The 21,460-nt window shown below is 38.1% G+C and overlaps 1 protein-coding gene across 2 annotated transcripts in view; it reads right to left on the bottom strand.

The window, feature by feature from the left end:
• Nucleotides 1–167: 167 nt before the first annotated feature.
• Nucleotides 168–21,460, bottom strand: part of tp53bp2b (tumor protein p53 binding protein, 2b) — a 29,390-nt gene continuing 8,097 nt past the window's right edge. Inside the window, exons 2-18 of one of the 2 annotated variants that reach the window (XM_082139707.1) lie at nt 17,731–17,878; nt 17,240–17,353; nt 12,371–12,447; nt 11,362–11,463; nt 10,740–10,917; nt 9,517–9,701; nt 9,097–9,261; nt 8,824–9,001; nt 8,603–8,731; nt 8,215–8,294; nt 7,721–8,114; nt 5,084–5,844; nt 2,621–2,758; nt 2,371–2,504; nt 2,121–2,287; nt 1,812–2,011; nt 168–781 (exon numbers count right to left, since the gene is read on the bottom strand). In XM_082139707.1, the coding sequence (XP_081995833.1) occupies nt 740–781; nt 1,812–2,011; nt 2,121–2,287; nt 2,371–2,504; nt 2,621–2,758; nt 5,084–5,844; nt 7,721–8,114; nt 8,215–8,294; nt 8,603–8,731; nt 8,824–9,001; nt 9,097–9,261; nt 9,517–9,701; nt 10,740–10,917; nt 11,362–11,463; nt 12,371–12,447; nt 17,240–17,353; nt 17,731–17,878 (3,192 nt within the window). In that variant the 3' untranslated portion in view covers nt 168–739. The remainder of the gene's footprint in view (nt 782–1,811; nt 2,012–2,120; nt 2,288–2,370; nt 2,505–2,620; nt 2,759–5,083; nt 5,845–7,720; nt 8,115–8,214; nt 8,295–8,602; nt 8,732–8,823; nt 9,002–9,096; nt 9,262–9,516; nt 9,702–10,739; nt 10,918–11,361; nt 11,464–12,370; nt 12,448–17,239; nt 17,354–17,730; nt 17,879–21,460) is intronic. The other variant, XM_082139708.1, reaches the window with a different exon arrangement.

Here is a 21,460-nt window from a genome sequence, read left to right as displayed (position 1 = left end):
TTGTTGTATGTAATTATTTAATTTTATTAAATACATGGAATACAATAATTTCAAAACTAGTAAAGCTCTTATCAGCACACCAATATAGATGATTATAAATCAATTGTGAATAAAACATTCCTATAGAAACCAAGTGGGGAAAAAGACCAAATAAAAACTGCAAGTCAAAAGTTTTGACAAGTTTTATTATGATAAATGAAAGCTGTCTTTGCGCAATAAATTGTTAATTGTTCACAGAACACATTGTTGTAGCGTAGCAGCAAGCACCATAAGAGGTTTACGCAACATGGCGTTATGAATAAAAGAAAAAAGAAAAAAAATATTATATAAAATCTTTTTGTTACCTTTGAAAGATGAATGCTTTTTGTTTTGCACTTTGTGAAACAAATCAGCATTTGTGAATACATAAAATTTCAGATGGAAAATTACCACTAAATCTGACATCCTTCATATGTGATATAATACTCAGATGACTATTAATGCATCTGTACCATTCATACATTCCTCATTCTTCCTTCACTTAACTATACATGCTTGAAATGTGCATCTAAGTCTACCTGTTCTACCAAAGCTTTTAACCTTACAAACATGTATAACATACCAACATGACACTATTCATATCTTTTCACAATGTAAATGTGATGCGTTCATTTTCGAAACTTGCTCTGCAGAACTAAGCGACTGATGAAATGATGCCTCTCTGGAAACGTCAGGCACGTCAGTGCTGATTTGGACATTTTTACGCAAGGCTCCTCTGTCTGGGCTTGATTCTGGGGTACAGCTACAGAAGAAAAACAAATATCAACAATGTATCAATCATACTTTTTTTTTTTTTTTTTTTTTTAAATGTCCGATATAAGGAGAAAGCTTTAAATAAATCTAGTTCAGAATGTGTCAAGTTCGTAGAAATGTACTTTTTGTATTTGTATGGGTATTTATACATTTTTGAAAGACATACCATTTAATGACCCTTCAAAGTGTCTAGTAGTGTAACTATCAAGTAAAAAAAAGTGCTGAAATATTCCTTATATAATCATAATTTACACAAAATTACTTCCTGCATGTTTGGTACACCCTACTAACTGTGGTTTGAGGATTTGGCAGACAAGTTTTTCAAATGAGCATCATATCATTGACCCAGATGTATGCAAATGCGAGAAATAAAGGCATTTCAGTAGCACTTTAGTTTACAGTCCTGCTCCCCATGTACATACTATGTACTTATTATAGTAATTACAATAACTAGGTTCTAAACCTGAACCTCCCCTTAAAGTCCCCCAGGTGTCATTCATTTTATCCCTTAAAACGTATCTTTGATCACCAAAATGACATTCGCAAACGTTTATTTCTTGAAAGAAATTTCTTCAACCATTAAAATTGCTTGAATGTAACTCTACACCCTTGCCTCATATAGTATATGCGGTTCTATGAATATGCAAATTAGCCCCGCCTCTACTCACTCACACCAGCTCAGAGAGACGATCACACATTGACGTGATTGGTTACAAAGTAGTTTGTGACGTCAGAAACACCAGCGATTTCAAACCACGTTTTTGAGACTGTCTTTGGTTCACTGCAGTTTTAAGGAGAAAATACTCCGCAATGGTGTTTACTGTACATGGTCTGTCTTAAAGCATATTAAAAACACCACATAGTCATACGAACAACATTAAAAGCTTGATTTTCACCACAGGGGGACTTTAAACCTAACCTTAACCCATGGAGTTACCTTATATTAACCAGTACTTTCTTAGGTAAGTACACGTTAGTGCACCTACTGCAAAAATAAAGTGCAACCGGCATTTCCTTACCCCGAGAAGATTGCGAGGTATGTAGCCCTCATTGTCGGCACATCTTGCCCACCACCACTCTGTTTCTTCACTGTCCTCTCTTCGTAGGACGGTCAGGCAATCTCCTTCATTAAAGGACAATTCATCTGGGCCCTCAGCATCATAGTCCCACAGGGCATAAACTACACCCCTGTTCATGATGCCCATCTTCTCCTGCACACCTGTGGAAAAACACCTCAGTGCTACAGATTTATTGCGATACTCCACCAGTTGATCTACAAAAAGTCCTATTTTTCATTCCGTTTCATAATGGGAGGACTGGTTTCTCACCATAGAGAAACTGAGAGCATTGGGCGTATCCTTCTTCCATCTCCTCGCACTTGTCTGCCGCCGTCTGCATGTCGCTGTAGGTCGTGGCGTATACGGCAGCTCCCGATTCCACCAGGAACTTGCACACTTGCACGTTATTACAAGAAGCAGCGCAGTGCAGCGGAGTCCTAACAGAAAGAAAGATCTTTCGATTAGATGCATTAAAACTCTGGGCAGAATTATCCTGTGCTTATAAATGCTTTCCACTCACCATCCATCGCTGTCCGCGGCATTCGCGTTCACTCCAAACTGCACCAGGAACTTTACGATTTCTGTGTGTCCAGCGCACACAGAATTGTGCAGAGCAGTGATGCCCTCGTCATTGGGCAAACTGGGGTCGTCCACCTGCATATGACATACAGACATACACTTGAAATGCTAACCTGCAATACATATATATCTAATTGTTATATTACTTACTAGTGGACCAAGTATGCAATTGATCATGACCTATTCCTCACCTCATATATGATCCTCTGGACGAGGTCGTACTCGCCCTCTAAAGAGGAGTCCAGCAGAAGGGCCAGGGGGTTAAAGCGCACACGCATCCCGTGGTTGATGCGCTCCGAGCCGGTCTTACGCAGATTTGTTCTTTTGCCCTGAGAAACACAAGAGGGGATGGATGGATGGATAGATATTTGGTTATATAGACCTTCTGTAGCCCTGCCCCTTTCAGGGCTGCACTTGTTATGTTGTCTTCTGGTTTGTAATTCCACAGCATGAAGGTAAGATCTTACAGATTTAAGAATGAACCGCTCGTTCCAGTCTTCTGACATTGTTCCACAAACATCACATTGTAGAGTAAAAGAAAGTTATCAAGAGCATTAAGTAAACCCACTTTACCACCAGCTAATTACTTTTCGACAGTGATGCCATAGACTAATACTGAGCTACCGCTATAACGAAGTTCAAAGACAATATTCTAAAGATGGCTACGCACTTGTTTCTCTCACACATAAGGTCTATATTAGAAGGAAATTCTGTATATTGTATAATTTATGCATTTCTACATAAATTAAATGGTAAAGTTCTTGGACATGAAGTAATAATACTAGGTGTTACCCAGACATGAACCACTCTTTCATTCCGCATATTAAAAGCCAATTGAGGGTCACTGGTTGCCACTTCTGCACCATTTAAATGTTTAATGAGATCTGCGGCGGAGTGCTCGGAATCTTAGTGTGGCTAGTTGCTAAGCAACAGCGCAGAATTGATGGTTTGAATGGAATCTACTGACCTGACTTGTCTTCACCCTCTCTCTGTCTCTCGCTCTTTTTCTATCTGTGGCCATACTCAAATCTGTAGGCTAAACAGCTAGAGAGTTTTCTATAAAGACGAGGAACCTAACCCAAATATCGTCCTCGTCCTTTAAGGTTTTTTTTTTTCCCCAGAGTCTACATTTTGGAGACGTAACAGCTTATTGATTCATAAAATGACAAATTGGACACCCTACGGTCTTGTGCACTTCATGGACACATACAAATAAAGGCCAAGAGACCATAGGGTGTCCTGACTGTAATTTTATGAATCAGCAGGCGTCCCATTTTGTGGCCATGATGCACCTTCTGTGGACCCATTTGTCGCCTAAGACTACCTACACACTCCGGGCTCTTTTGTGCAGAGCATTCGACTGTAATGGGCTGCTCAGTGTTGAGTCAGTACCTGACTACGCTGAAATGCTTTCACACCTTAGCACAGCAAAAAAGATATTCAATTTTGAGCCATCCATCAAGACCAACCCTGCTGCTGGGGTAGTCCCAACAGTACACATTTTGGATGTCTACCTTATCTGACACACCCATTTGAGGTCTTTACTATCGAAATGATGAATTAAGTGCATTTGATTAGAAAGACATACAAAATGTGCAGCGTTGGGCAAACTCCAGGATCAGAGCTGGAAAACACTGATCAAGACTGTATGTTCAAGACTGTATGATAGCTGTATGTTCGCAGATCATAACCAAAGACTATAGAATAACACAAGACGTAATGTCACTCGTATTGTTTCGAATGGGGAAAAGTGCATTGCTCTATATGGCGGAATAAGTCCCGCCTTCTAAATAAGAGCCAATCACCGATTGGTAAAGTCATCGCGTCACTGCAGCTGCCATTAGAAGCTCCGGTTCCCTTAGAAACAGTCAGACACACGCTTCCACTGCGCATGAGCGTGATCCAGCCTAAAATCCAGCCTGATTTAAAATATGAAATTTAATCGAAAGCTTGGCAAACAGTTTTGGAGAATTTTATGTTTTCCCATTCAAAGAGATAGGAGCTGCACTTGCATGCCCAAGAGGCGTTTCAAAGATGGCCGCTGAGTGAAATGACTCGTCTTAAGGGGACTTTGTCATAACGCCTAAATCAATTAAAGTTTCCTGATTGGTAAAAACATGCCTGTTAAGGTTCACACTGACAGCCCAAAAAAAAAACCCAGTGATTATAGTTTTTAAAGTTTTAAATATGGATATTTTTCTTACAAAAACCCATCGCTTCACTTCAGAAGTCATTTATTAACCCACTGGAGTCGTATGGATTACTTTTATGATGGATGGATGCTCTTTTTGCAGCTTCAAAAACTCGACCGCTATTCAATGCCATTATAAAGCTTGGAAGAGCCAGGATTTTTTTTTTAAATATAACACTGTGTTCAGCTGAAAGAAGAATACATATACACCTAGGATGGCTTGAGGGTGAGTAATTTATGGGATAATTATTGGGTGAACTATTTCTTTAACTGAAAAAAATAAAAATAGAAATCACAACTCAACTTTGTCACATCAGTCATTCAAGTCGCCTTAAATCGACAACTCTTGCTGAAATTGAATGACTTTGGGCCACTTGGGTCGCTGCAATTCGCTGCAAGTGTGAACATCCCTTCAGTCCTCTAAAGACATGGTTGTACCTTTAGGGAATATAGTAGTACCTACCGGTGGTAGCGTGACCTGTCCGGTGACCTCTGGAGCCTTCATATTAACACTGTCCTCCCCCGGCCCCTCCTGCTCTATCATGCTGGGATATGGAGGTGGAGGGTAAGGTGGATACTCCTCAACATAAGGCTCTGGAGCAGCCGGGCCATAGACTTCCTGTTCTTCCTTCAGCTGGGGTTCCTTCATTCCAGTGCTAGAAATGGTGCTGTCATCCAGGATAGGCGATCGAGATGGAAGCGGTGGAGGCGTCAGCTCCTCCTCCTCTCTTTCACACTCAGGTATCGTATTATCGTGGTGTCCCTCCTGGGGTCTAGTGCCCTCGTCAGCTACCGACCTGCATCCATCCTCGCCTTCAGCCTGAAAGAAGCCAGCTGGGGTGATCGCGGTCTCCATGGCTGCCAACGTGGTCTTCTGGTAGAGGAGCTTCTGGATGTTGGGTCCGCCGGGCCCCTCGGATTCTGTTATAGAGCCACGCTTTTTAAGAGGCCTGGGCGCATGGTGCAGTCTCTTCCTTAGAGCCTCCAAGTCAACGTCGCTCTGGAGCCGATGGGAATTTGAGAGGAACGGGAGAAGTTTGGTTGGGCTGAGGGGCCGGGGAGCACGTTCTACCTCCTGGCCCTCCACAGAGGAGGATACAGGGGCCATGTTGCTGCCCTGGTCCACTTGGTCACCATCTAGACCTCCAGTTTTCTCAAGATGACTGCTGTCCTGAATAAGGGACTGCTGCCCTCCACTGGATGGGATGACTGGTTTACCGTATACTGTGAGAGGAAAGAAGTGAGGATCAGGTACTAATTGCTATTTATATTCCTGAGCGACCACTAAAATAAGAACATGAGGTACATTACTTAGCTTGAATCTAACCAGTCCAAGGGTACTGAGTATATTTAGTATACAAATAATAATGCATTATATTTTATGACTATATCCTTATTTAACATTTGTTTCCGTGCCTGAGCCACAAAGTGTACCTTTGCAGATAGAGCAATTTGCCTACCTGCTCCTAGTTTTTAAAGATATGCAAACCAAAGCTGGAACCAAATGACTACAAAGTTACGTAACAAAATGAATGAGTACTCTCCTTCTCTTTGTGAAAAGTGAGCATCACAATGAATGAGCCCTACTCACTCTGGATAAAGCTCTACTTACATTCTTATATGTACAATTTTGGTACACCCTAAAAGCACACATCACAATGTACACACATAACCTTATTTATGTAAGCAGAATAAATGTGTACAGCTGTTAAGATTGTTGTTGCAAATGACACTTTTGTGCCAAATATTATCTCCTTGTGTCTTTAATTAAAATGTATTAGTCTCTCCATCCGATGTCTGCTAAAAAGTGAATAAACATCAACACTTGTAAATATATAAGGAATAAAGTGTAGCAGAACAATGGAGTGTCAACTTGCTGCCGTGTCATTAAAGGGCACAAAATGCTTTTTTTGAATTCCCCCAATGTCTAAGTTAAATTTGGCCAGTTGTAATAATTAAGCAGCTTGGTTTAAATACTACATCTAAATCAGAGACTGTAATAAATCCCTCTTTTCTTCATTTGTTTCTGCCTTGAAGAACTTTAAACTTAACTAAAGAAAGCTTTTGATGCTTATGAATCTTTGTATAGGGGGTGGTGGTGGCGCAATGGATAAGACACATGCCTTTGGTGTGAGAGACCCGGGTTCGAATCCACTGTGAGACACCAATGTGTCCCTGAGCAAGACACTTAACCCCTAGTTGCTCCAGAGGCGTGCGACCTCTGACATATATAGCAATTGTAAGTCGCTTTGTATAAAAGCGTCAGCTAAATGAATAAATGTAAATGTAAATGTATACTCGAAGTTTTAACTGGTATTGTTTTATTTATAAGTCTATTTGTGGTGTAATTCCATCTTATTTGTCTCTCTGAGTTTATAAAACAAATGTTTGCTACAATCTAAGTTCAAATTATTTGTTATATCTTAATGTTCCTCAGGTTCGAACAGAGCTAGGGAAAAAAAGGCTTTAAATATAATGTTTCATCTGCTTGGAATAATTTACAAAACATCTTAAAGCTGACTATGCTTCCATCACTAAACGAGTTTAAGTTACTTTTAACTGATTATGTGTTTTATCTTTTGGTAAATTGCTGTTGTGTTTTTGTGTTTTGATGTCTATTTGTACGTCTATGTTATTGTAGCTGCGATCTTGGCCAGGTCACTCTTGTAATGAGTTTTTAACCTGGTAAAACAAAGAATGAATGAATGAAGACCAAAATGCTCAGACGCAATGTTTGGATCACGACTAAGAAATGTGTTTATTTTAAGCTAAAAAATCCTGTTCTTAGACTTTCTATGAAATACCTAAGCATTTCCAAACAAATTGTGTGTTATCCTCTCCTGTACTGCAACAGCTCTCAAATCTCAGACAACAGAGTGTTTATGATAATGAGTAAATTATGGCAGAATTGTTGGTTTTGGGTGAATCATTCCTTTAATACTAGATTAAGTTACTCAATGTCTACTTCAAAGTTAATTCTGTGTGCTTTTGTTGATTTGGCAGCAAGTCCAGTGTAACATTACATCTTCTGAAATAGATACTTATCAAATTCAATCATAAGATACCTCTAAATTAGCTTGGATGTGGTGACGGTACTCACATCGAGGCTGTGAACGGGTCAGTGTACTTTGCCCTTGGTAACCCTTCCCAAGAGTGTTCTGCTGGGTGTACATGGAGTAGATGGAGCTCGCTGCCACCGTCTGGGGCTTGTGGAGTGTGGTGGGGGTGGACGTCTCTTTCCCAGCGGAAGTATCTGTTGTGAAAGGACGTACTGTGGCAGCAGGTAAGGTGTCCGGTTTAGGGGGCAGGGGTAGGGGTAAGGTGTTGTTGTGGGATGGAAGGGGCATCGGGGGTTTCTGATTGGCTGATCTGGCTTTGCCAGGGAAGGTGCCCGTGCTGTAAGGAGGTTTACTGAAGGTGGACTGGCCTGGTAGAGCAGGTTTGGGCTTGCTGGGAACAGGAGGTGGAACCTTCCCAAACATTCTGCCTGCAGACTAGGATTGAAGAGGCATTAGTGTTTATTTACTACATAATAGCTATACATTGGCATTCATTTATTGGAAATCTCTGAAAACTGTTAAATTCATGCAATACCTGGGCATCCCTCAAGAGGTCCTCACTACTCTGGTTCTTGCGTAAGGGCAATGGCGGCGGTCTCAAATCTGCCTCAGGATCTACAAACAGACATTTAAGAAAACAGCTTAATCATCTCTTGAAATTTAAACATTAAGATTTCTCACTGAAGTAACACATTGTCTTTGGGTTTGTACTACATAAAGTGTGTAGTGGATGTTAAATACTTTTGCTTATCCCAATTTAATGGAGAGACAACTTCAAGTAAGCCATTAGTGGTTGACTTCCTGAAGAGTGTAAACACTGTGGCGCTATCAAAACATTGGTCTGACAAGTCAACGTCTGGCTCAACCAATGGCTTGAGTCTGAATGCAAGTTTTGAAAGGTTGGAGAGAGAGGTCTACTGCACCTTTTTCCTGGGATCCGTGGCTGGTCATACGGGGAAGGGTGGAGGAATGGCCATGGGTGCTGCTGTTGGTTTCTGTGTTGGAAAACAAATCTGACACCTTGGAGATCTTACTTGTCAAGAAGCCAATACCTGGAAATAAAATTAGGAAAAGATGAATCAGGGGTTATTAGTCCAATAGGGAGAGGTATGATGATGGTATATATACAGATATATACACGTACCTGTGGTCGGTTTGGGGAGGGGTTTGGGAAGAGTGGCTGTGCCGTCGGGATAAGCAGGCTTCACCAGAATCTCCTGCCTGGGAGGAACCGGAGGAGCCGGAGAGGTCTGGATGTACGGCCCAACAGCAGCGACCCTGGCCGGGCCGATGGGCTGAGAGCTCTGCCCTTCAGGTGGCTGCTGGAAGATGAAGAGACAGAGAATGAGGGGAAGTATTAGTAACTAAATTTGTGTCCAAAAAGAAGAAGAGATGTGAAAGATATAGAGGTGCTCACAGGCAAGTTCTCTTTCTGTTGGAGAGCAGCTTTTTTCTTCCAGAGCCTCTCTCTCAGTTCAGCCACTCTTTTGTCCATGGTGGCCATTTCTCCGTTCTTCTTGTTTAGATTCTCTCTCTGCTGCTGGAGTTTGGCACTTTGCTCCTGATTCAATTTATTCCTCAGCTGTTGAAAGGAGAAAATCCCAGAACAAAAGAGGGACTGTTGAATTTTGTGTGCGAGACTATTCACTTTTTTCTCAATTTAAAAACCAAATTTAAAGCCTGAAAAGTGTATTCCTGCTATATTTCTTTCAAATAAATGCCACTTGGCTTGATATTTTGTTATGAAGTAATATTTTAAGTGTGTCCAAATACCACTGCATGTGTGAATAGCGAGATTGTGTAATAGCAAGCTGTAGGCCAAGAGGAAAAAAGCTACCTGAAGTTCTTTGTACAGTCGCTCTAGTTCCCCACTGGAGCTCGATCCAGCCTCGTGTGGGACGTCCATTTTCCCGCCACGTAACATGTCCAGTTGTCGACCCAACTCCTCCACCCTGCTGACGGCCATCACCAGCTCCCGCTGCTTCTGCTGGAACAGGCCATTCATCTGCTCGATTTCCTCCACTACAGAGGGAGAAAAAGGAGGTTTTTAGTTCACTTGTTAATTAACTTCTCATTCCCATAAGCAAGAACATTTGTTGTTGTCTCTGTTGATTAATTTAGCCGCTAATGGCAGTTTTATATACAGAAACAGCAGAATTAACTTTTCCATTAGTGGGCAAATGATCCACAACAAATTACATCTTCGTACATCTTTGGAAAAAGTAATTAAAAAAAAAAACTTTTTAAATTATAAATATGGATTAATGTCTAGCTTTCAAATTAGACACCTCAATATAGATTATAATTAAAGTAAATCTGAACTATTCAGTAGAAAACCTAATTAGCTGATCAAACCAATTGGCTTGGATTTGACTATTTTTAATAATTTATAAAAACAATAATATAAATAATAATTTAATTAAATACATAAAAGTTTGTAAATATATAATGTGTGTGTGTGTATATATATATATATATATATATATATATATATATATATATATATATATAATACACACAAACACTGTGGTCAAAATTATTGGCACCCCTGGTAAATATGATCAAAGATGGCTGTAAAAATAAATCTGCATCTTTCATTCAAAGAAATTCGCAAAAATCGAACCTTTCATTGAGGTAAAAGAATTGAAAGTGGGGTGAAAAATCACATATTTATTGTGATGTACATACTGTATATATTATTTTCTCCAAAACACGTAATATATATATATATATATATATATATATATATATATATACATACACTTAGACTTTTATGTTAGACGCGATTAATCGATTTGACAGCACTAATAATAATCTATAATTTTCTTTAGTGATAATCGTTTTGGTAAAATTAATTGCTTTATTTTAGAAAACAGATCATTTCTACACCACTGCACCAAACAAAACAGCAAAAATAAAGACTATTTTTAAACTGGCATCCCAAACACTCTCCCTCTAATTTCACCTTGAACCAATATCCTTCAAAGAAGGTCAATGTTACAGTGCATGCAGTTTCAGCGTTTCTAACCTACTTTCTCTAACGAGTTTACTGGTTCTGACCTAGTTTACTATTGCTGATGCGTTTCTGTTCCACTTGTCCTTTCAGAGCTCGAACCCTGCGCAGTTTGGCCTCCTGGTTCTCTGCGTTCTCCCGCAGCATCCGCAGTTTCTCCTGCTCGGACGCCTGCTGTTGCTGCTGCCGCTGGTCCTGCAGCTTCAGGAATCGCAGTCGCTGTTCCTGTGAGGAGGCGTCAGGTCACAATCTCAGCGAAACTCATTTTCAGACATCATTAAGTTTCAGAACTATGTGCCTACTGTTTTCAATCATGCTGATAATAAACAGTTCTGATATGGAGAACATGACAAATATGATGATAACTGCGTTCACTGTATGATATTATGCAGCCGTTTTATTCAAATGCTCAACTTGTGACACCATTTCATGTATGACTTGGTCAGGAGATGGTGTTCTTTTCCATACAGCCTTGGTCTCCATTCATTTACATTGTATGGAAAAGAGCAGCTTGGACATTCTGCTAAATATCTCCTTTTGTGTTTGATGTAAGACAGAAAGTCATACAGGTTTGCAATGAGTAAATGACTTTAATTTTTGCACGAAGTGTCCCTTTAAGTTGTAAAAAAACACAGACTAGTAATATTTGCCAATGGCGCAGTGGGCTACCTTTGTGGCCAGGAGCTGTTGTTGTGCGTTGATCTGTTGTTGTTGCCGTGACGCCATCTCTTGCAACTCGCTGAGGGTGATGTCCATATGAGGGGCCGCCATCTAAAACAATATCAGATTTTGCTATTTTATATAGGACAGCTTTATTTGAAACATTCTAAATAGGGATGCATCGATATGAAAATTTTGCCCGATACCGATAACTCTTTATATTTGAAAGCCGATAACCGATATATTGTATACATATAATTTTTATATAATTTTTGAGAGCCTGATTACAAAAGCAAAAGTCTCACCATTAAAATCCATGTCCCAAGCACACAATTATAATAATATTTTAATATATAATTTTATGTAGCCTATATGACAGACTTACATGTTGCACTTTACTGTATTTTCCTTTTTTGAAGTAATTCCAATCATATTTCAAGCAATTAAATCATGGCGAGCATCTGAAGTGACTCAGCTGAAGGAAATCCATTATGTATCGCTTTAATATATCGGCCAAATTTTCTTATCGGGGCGATAACAATAACATAAAAAATTTACATATATCGGCCGATACCGATATGGTGGCCGATATATCGTGCATCCCTAATTTTAAAGGTTGTTTTAAAGGAATTTAATATAGTAAAACTTTGTTGTCAGGTCACATACATGGTATATGCAATTATACATGACATATGTTGTTTGCTTTTCGAAATCTTTAAATGTATCTTGAGTACGGGGGATTAAACTATGATTGGTCCCTCATTTCCAAAGTCTGATTTACGGTCTCCTCAGTTTTTAATCACGTTTAAGGCTTAATTAAATAAATTCTCTAAATTATAAAAATGCTTTGCAATGTCATAATTCATTACAGCCCATTTAAGAATATTATCTATTTAATCTTTTTCAGTATATGTGCACATTTTACTGAAAGTCTCTAATTTATGCCTGAGTTAGCAACCGTAACCAAGGGGGGCGGAGTTTAGCAGATTAACAAATCTTTAAGGGAATTCATACTCACTCCATTTTCCATGTGTCTGTCCATTGTCCCCTTCCCTGCGTTTCTCTTGGCAAGAGACTCTTGAGCTCTGAGACCTCCTGTAGACAGAGAGAGTTAGCAGTGTTAGCAGCATGTTAGCAGTTATTGCTCATACTTAGGGTTAAGGATGTATATTAAGCTTTACTGGATAACTAGTCAAGAACCGTTTTTGCAAATAACAAATTATACCTCAAATCATGCAGCTTGTTGAGGAGAAGGGTATATTAAGACTTTGACTCAAAGCTCAACAGTTAGCATTTAGCAAACTAGCATTTGAACACACTAACAATAAAGGTCAGGAATAATGGATTTAGCCTGAAAGAAAGTGGCTGTGCTTGGGTGAACCTCATTACATAATGACTGTTTGGCTGGAGAAGACAACTAGTGCTCAATTATCCTGCATATGACTGCCTGTGCCAGGGTCCCACTTACATAACATCAACACTGGCACTGCTAGCGCCGCTTATGTGGGTTACTGGATAAAACAGTCTAGGAGTGAAACAATGCCCAAATAATGCTCTTGGTCACAGTCTGACACCACAGGGGTCCTAATCAGGGCTTACTGATTACACAAGCATAGGGTTTTACCTCAATTCTGTGTGAAAACAAACCACAAACACCACGGATACGAGTCAAACTGCGTGTAATTGACATAATTATGCTCGACAGGAAAATAAGGAACTCTTTGTGAGGTAAAGCCAGGCGTACAGAGCCGATATCACTCGCATTGTTGTGTAACAGCCGGTCTTTGTCCGGCGAAGAAGGCCAAAGTCACTCAGAGAAATCTGAAACCTCACACATGGTTTCACATGACTGGGATGCTTAAACTTCTCAGGGGAACAGGGAGGATTCACTTCAAACACGCCGTGTAAACAAACTACTAGAAATTGCGATAAAAGGAATTTATGAGTTAAAAATAACATGCAAAACAACCCACCAAAAAATGTGTTACTGTATATACGGTATGTTATTATGTTATATATATATATATATATAATCCTAAGACATAGGGTGTTTTGAGTTAAAAAAATAACATGCAAAATAACTGACAAAAAATTTAATTTATACGTATTTCTAATTACAAAAATATAATATAATATAATATAATATAATAATAAAAAGAAAAATTCAGTGGTACCAAAACTTAAATAATAAATACCAAATAAAAACAATAAAAAAATATTCATATATAAATAAAAAATATAATAAATAAATAGTTGACAAAGGGTATTTATGAGTTAAAAATAACATGCAAAAAAACAAAAACATTATTATAATATAAAATAACTTAACTTGCTTACAAATTTCTTAACTTACATAAAAGTACCAAATAAAAACAATTTATTTATAGTTTGTGGAACTTGTCACATGAATGATGTGCTATTTATGTGTTTAATTATGTGGGAGTGGCAAAAATTAAATAAGAATTAGAAAGAAATTGTGTGCGTGCAGGACATGTATGTGTATTGGATGTGTGCGTGTGTGAATGTGTGTGGGCATATGTGTTAGTGACTGAATTCTTGGATGCATTTGGATGGAAAGTGATGACTCACACACACACACACACACACACACACACACACACACACACACACACACACACACACACACACACACACACACACACACACACACACACACACACACACACACACACACACACACACACACACACACACACGAGCACGCATACGCACACGCACACGCACACAATGAGAGTCAGTGTTTGAACTACACCGGTTCATTACTTTCACACAGGTGTTCCTTCACAAACTGCACTCTGCAGTATGAGCTGTACATGTCAATATTATCTTAACTGTTTCAGATTCTCAGAAGTTGTTTTTTTGTTTGTTTGTTTTCTCACATGTGTCTCCTCTGGTGTTTCAGAACATATCGTCCATTGTGCGTGCATGTTTATAGGACACAAGATAAAGATCCATTCTGATCTATTCCAAAGCCCCCCACCCTTAGGCAGTGCCCACAAAACAAGCTGTTCTGCAGTAAATTATTCATGCCCCAACACAGCCATAACCATGTCAAATTTACAACCTCTCTATTCACAGTCTCCTATAAAAGGAAATGACATTCACGCCTATCCGCAACAACAGCATGTCCACACTGACAGCAGACCGCCGACCGGGAGAGGATGTAATCGAACGTGCCTGTGATCTGGTATGGAAAAAGAGCCAGTCTATATTCAAATGGCCATCCAACCATCCAACCATCCAACAGATAATAATCAAACCATGCAGTAAATTATACACACTGTCAAACATTCTCCACCTCTTTCACATTGCTACTGTCTTCAGTATTCAAAATCAGACATAGAAACTAAAAGTAGGTAATTGGGGCCTTTTGTAAATCCATATTTTCAAAAGTTAGATTAAAAAAAATTCTAATAATAATAAATATAATAATGTGTATGAGTGTGTATAAAATGCACGCCACTTTTTCCATCTAAATAAACCATTTGACCATTTTTAAATGTAAGACATGCTTACAGAAAGGTAACAGGAATGATGGTTACAGTTACAGTTTAATTTGACATAATGAAATACAATATGACATTTCTATAAAAATACCCTCATCATTTCTCATGGTAACAGGGTTGACATTTTAAGACAATTCCCTGCAGACAAACATAATCAAATTTAAGATAAAGTGACAAAAAAAGAGACTTTAAATTATCTGTAGAGCTTTACGACATTATAATAAAGTTTTCATTTATTTATGGAATGGTTCATTTAATTACTTCTATCTATCTATCTATCTATCTATCTATCTATCTATCTATCTATCTATCTATCTATCTATCTATACACTATACAATATATAGTGTATTTCTATATAACTATAACTATAATAAGTGTATATAATGGTAACAGGGTCAACAGTTATACATATTACATTGCTGGTTCATTTAATTGTATGTATATTTGTATACACTCACCTAAAGGATTATTAGGAACACCATACTAATACTGTGTTTGACCCCCTTTCGCCTTCAGAACTGCCTTAATTCTACGTGGCATTGATTCAACAAGGTGCTGAAAGCATTCTTTAGAAATGTTGGCCCATATTGATAGGATAGCATCTTGCAGTTGATGGAGATTTGTGGGATGCACATCCAGGGCACGAAGCTCCCGTTCCACCACATCCCAAAGATGCTCTATTGGGTTGAGATCTGGTGACTGTGGGGGCCATTTTAGTACAGTGAACTCATTGTCATGTTCAAGAAACCAATTTGAAATGATTCGAGCTTTGTGACATGGTGCATTATCCTGCTGGAAGTAGCCATCAGAGGATGGGTACATGGTGGTCATAAAGGGATGGACATGGTCAGAAACAATGCTCAGGTAGGCCGTGGCATTTAAACGATGCCCAATTGGCACTAAGGGGCCTAAAGTGTGCCAAGAAAACATCCCCCACACCATTACACCACCACCACCAGCCTGCACAGTGGTAACAAGGCATGATGGATCCATGTTCTCATTCTGTTTACGCCAAATTCTGACTCTACCATCTGAATGTCTCAACAGAAATCGAGACTCATCAGACCAGGCAACATTTTTCCAGTCTTCAACTGTCCAATTTTGGTGAGCTCGTGCAAATTGTAGCCTCTTTTTCCTATTTGTAGTGGAGATGAGTGGTACCCGGTGGGGTCTTCTGCTGTTGTAGCCCATCCGCCTCAAGGTTGTGCGTGTTGTAGCTTCACAAATGCTTTGCTGCATACCTCGGTTGTAACGAGTGGTTATTTCAGTCAAAGTTGCTCTTCTATCAGCTTGAATCAGTCGGCCCATTCTCCTCTGACCTCTAGCATCAACAAGGCATTTTCGCCCACAGGACTGCCGCATACTGGATGTTTTTCCCTTTTCACACCATTCTTTGTAAACCCTAGAAATGGTTGTGCGTGAAAATCCCAGTAACTGAGCAGATTGTGAAATACTCAGACCGGCCCGTCTGGCACCAACAACCATGCCACGCTCAAAATTGCTTAAATCACCTTTCTTTCCCATTCTGACATTCAGTTTGGAGTTCAGGAGATTGTCTTGACCAGGACCACACCCCTAAATGCATTGAAGCAACTGCCATGTGATTGGTTGATTAGATAATTGCATTAATGAGAAATTGAACAGGTGTTCCTAATAATCCTTTAGGTGAGTGTATATATATATATATATATATATATATATTTATTTTTTTTATGGAACGGTTCATTACTTTAATATATATATATATATAAAAAAAAATGGTCACACTTTTAGTTTAGGGTCCAATTCTCACTATTAACTACAACTTTTGTCTCAATAAACTCCTAATTATTGCTTATTAATAGTTAGTAAGGCAGTTTTTAAGTTTAGGTATTGGGTAGATTAAGTATGTAGAATATGCAGAATAATTCATGCAGAATAAGGCTAATAATAGAAGCTAATAATAATATGTGCTTTATAAGTACTAATAATCAGCCAATTTGCAAGTTAATAAGCAACTAGTTAATAGCGAGAATTGGACCCTAAAGTAAATTGTTACCAAATAAATAAATAAAACATTATGCCATTTAAAAACATCTAAAAATATATATATATATAGAGAGAGAGAGAGGTATTAAATAACAAATGATAGCTTTTACTTTTATAATTGTATTCATAAAAAAAAATATCATATTCACTATGAAATACATGGGCGCCAAAAATGCATCCTCATGATGAAAGGCAAAAGTTGAAATGTGTACATTAACATTTAGTAAACTTTTTTTTTTTTGCACGTATGCATATGAGGAACAAAAGTGCCACCAGTTTTGTAAAATGACTTTTGGTGACTTCTGAAAGCATTGACCTTTCTCATTCTCACCTGTATCTTGGCCAGGTGCTCGGTCATGGCGCAGGAAGAATCGCACCTCCGCCCTCTGCTGACCCCAGCGCTGCAGCACTTCGATAATTCGCTCGCTGTCACCAATCACACGCTCTGAGAGAGGAACCGACCAATAGGTAAGAAGTGATGCAAATTAGGTGGCAAAGATCCATTCTAGAGTGATGCATCACTGCACATTTAAACCACAGTCACATGGACAGGTGCAGCAAGATGATTTCTTTCAGTTTTCTTTCTGTAATGACTTTGCTAAAGGAATAGTGCATGATGTTTTTTCTTCCGTGAAACACAAAAGGAGATATTTTGAGAAATGTTCATGCTGCTCTATTAACTGTAAGTTTTAAACTTTGAATATAATGACAGAATTGTAATTTTTTGATTGCTACCTTAAAGTTACATCAAATCAAAACTATTATTGGAATGAAGTTGCTCAATAAGATTAAAAAAACACAAAAATGCAAGTCAGCACATACCAGATCCTCTCCACATCTCGGCCAGATAGCAGTCCACCTCCCCCGGCTCTTTACACATGTCCACCACATCTCGACACAGCGTCTCCGGCGTGATGGGAAGCTCCGTGAAGTGCTTGTCGCTGTTGCTGAGGTACACCGTTAGGAACATCTGAGTCAGCAAAAAAAGACACAACATGGGACGTTACAACAGAGGACAGAAAAAAATTTTTTTTGTTCCTCAGAGTCAGTGAACTTTGATTCTCTAGTTCTTTATAAAGCCATCGATGTACTTGTGTTTTAGAAAACCCAGAACAGATTTCAAAACTCTCAACTAAAGCAGTGTTATTTTAACCCTCTAGTGCTCTTCGGTCATTTTTGACCGCAATTTTTTTTTTTTACTTCATCAGAATGTTTTTTGGTACATGCTGTGTGAACACAAAATCATGAACATGATTCCTGAAGGTTAAATGGTCCTGAAAAAAAGGCAAACTTGTACTCCTTATGGTCAAAATTGGCCACATTGAAAATGAATTGTAAACGAACTTCATCTACAGTGCTATGCATAAGTTTAGACACCCATGCTAAAGTTGACTAAAAAGAGGAATAAAAAAATCATCTTTTGGAAATTGAACTTAATGCCTTAATTAAAAAAAATTTGAAAAATCCAACCTTTAAGGACACCAATTTTCTTTGTGAATGAATAATGTATCATAAATAAATAAATGTTCTTCCTTAAAATACAGGGTGCATAAGTCTGGACACCCCTATGTTAAATTCCCATAGAGGCAGGCAGATTTTTATTTTTAAAGGCCAAGGGAACTTTATCAGGATGCATAGTATCCTGGATCCATGAAGTAGATCCAGGATACTATGCATCCTGATAAAGTTCCCTTGGCCTTTGGAATTAAAATAGCCCCACATCATCACATAGCCTTCACCATACCGAGAGACTGGCATGGTTTTATTTCAGTTAGCTGGTTTGATTTGCATTGAGAGATGATCTTATGGAAAGTACTCCATGCCAGTCTCTCGGTATGGTGAAGGCTATGTGATGATGTGGGGCTATTTTAATTCCAAAGGCCAAGGGAACTTTATCAGGATGCATAGTATCCTGGATCCATGAAGTAACTGGCCTTTAAAAATAAAAATCTGCCTGCCTCTATGGGAATTTAACATAGGGGTGTCCAGACTTATGCACCCTGTATTTTAAGGAAGAACATTTATTTATTTATGATACATTATTCATTCACAAAGAAAATTTGTGTCCTTAAAGGTTGGATTTTTCAAAAAAAAAAAATAATTAAGGCATTAAGTTCAATTTCCAAAAGATGATTTTTAATTCCTCTCTTTAGTCAACTTTAGCATGGGTGTCTAAACTTATGCATAGCACTGTATTTCATTCATTTTCAAATCTTACTGAAAGCTCATTTTTTGGATGGTTTTTCTCATTTAGATTTATGGTTTTGATTTTCTCACAGTTTCAGAGTAAAACATGTTTTGAAAAATATAGATTTCATATAAAAGTTGAAAATAGTACTTTTGTGCATTTTTCATAACAATAAACTTCTATAACTTTTTAAGTTCACTTTTTTCTCACTTCAGAGATAATCTGCCAAGTGTCTTCTTTAAAAAGTCTGTGCTCCAAAGCATTCAAGATTTAGGACAGTGTAAGTTGGAAACTATGCTCAAAAAGTGAATAAAATGGATTAGAACTACTAGTCAAGTCAAGTCAAGTTTATTTGTATAGCGCTTTTCACAATACAGATTGCATCAAAGCAGCTTCACAGTATTAAATTAAAATAATACAACAAAGTTTGTTTCAAGAGGAATTTATTGATTGATAAAATTAAATTAAATATCCCCAAAATATCCCCAACTGAGCAAGCCAAAGGCAACAGTGGCAAGGAACCGAAAAACTCCATCAAGTGACCTAATGGTGTCCTAAAACTCCATCAGGTGCCTTAATGGAGAAAAAAAAAACCTTGGGAGAACCCAGGCTCAGTCGGGGGCCAGTTCTCCTCTGGCATTGGATAGAGGCCGGATTGTAGTTTGAACTGTAGGATTATATGAATGCCTGGCTGAAGAGATGCGACTTTAATCTAGTTTTAAACTGGGAGAGCGAGTCTGAGCAACGAACAGTATCAGGAAGACTATTCCAGAGTTTTGGAGCCAAATGTGAAAATGCTCTCCCTCCTTTGGTGGTTCTGGATATCCTAGGTATGACCAAAAGCCTTGAATTTAGTGATCTCAAAGAGCGCGATGGATTATAGGGCGATAGAAGATCCGTTAAATAGACTGGAGCTAAGCCGTTTAGGGCTTTATAAGTCAGTAGCAATACCTTGTAATTAATACGGAACTTTATAGGTAACCAATGCAGTGATGATAAAATCGGTGTTATATGATCATATTTTCTTGATCTCGTAAGAACTCTAGCGGCGGCATTTTGGACTAACTGTAGCTTGTTTATTGAGGATGCAGGACAACCAGCTAATAAAGCATTACAGTAATCCAGTCTCGAGGTCATGAATGCATGAACTAACTTTTCTGCATCAGAAACTGATAGCATATTACGTAGCTTAGCAATGTTTCTAAGGTGGAAAAAGGCTGTTTTTGTAACATAAGAAATATGATTTTCTACTACATAAATATAATTTAGTACCACAAAATCCCCTAAAAATACAATATATATATATAAACCCATTATCGGACTAATATACAGTACATTCATTTCAATTAAGCAAAAAAGGAGGCGCACCAGAGAGTTTTTAATATTATTTACATACTATTAAAAAATTTGCTTTTAATTTTATATTTTCATTGTTCATTGTAATTTTAAATTAGTTTTTGTTTAAGTAATTTGATTTGTTTTTGTAAAATTTATTTTTAGCCTTTAAATTTAGTTTAATTTCACTTTTAGTTATTTTAGTACTTCAACTCAAACTTACTTTATTTCAGTTAGCTGCCAAGGCAACATTTCTAATTTTCATTTAAGTTTTTTAAGTGCTTCATTTAATTTAGTTCAGCTTAAGTTTTAGTAATTTTTTTAATGTAATTCTGTAAAAAAAAAAAAAATCTGATTATCTTTGATTTATTGTAAGTTTAGTAATTTTAGCATGTCAACTTCAGCTCTTTTTATTTCAGTTAGGTGCCAAGGCAACATTTCAATAGAATATATGTATTTTTAAATCGTTTTAGTGTTAGTTTTATTTAATAATAACAACACTGATCTGAAAAACTTAGAATGTAACAAACAATGCCTTTTTAATCCATGTAGACAGACTCAAAATCCATTTACAGCAGAATAAAGTTTCTTGAAGAGGTTCTTCTCTTACATGTAGCTTTATTATGAATGCTCTCAACCATCCAGACCTATTATAGATATGAGACTATGCACATTCTCACAACTCGTTACATATTGACGCTTGGCCAGGACCCCTCGGCGTCACTTTTAAAGGGTAGCCCTTTAGCATCATTTTTCGACGTGCAGGATACTCTGTTGCTTTCAATGAGAAACCCTTGGCGTCATATTGTGAGTGAGAACGTGTTGCACTATATGCCAGATGCTCACGTAATGTTCTAATACAGCAGTGCGTGTGGGTGAAAATGCCAAGATGGATGGTTGACAGCAAAAGAAATGCTGTATTTCTGTCTTGGCACTTTAATTGCAGCAGGCACAGATGGCTGTCACATCAAGAGGGTTCTTATCCAGAAATAAAACACAAGCATGGGGTCATAATTAGTCAGAAAGCAA

The sequence above is a fragment of the Leuciscus leuciscus genome (assembly GCF_965113295.1).
Source record: "Leuciscus leuciscus genome assembly, chromosome: 15".
NCBI classification, from domain to species: domain Eukaryota; kingdom Metazoa; phylum Chordata; class Actinopteri; order Cypriniformes; family Leuciscidae; genus Leuciscus; species Leuciscus leuciscus.
Note: the sequence above shows the minus strand (reverse complement) of the source record. Positions and strands in the feature narration are given on the sequence as shown.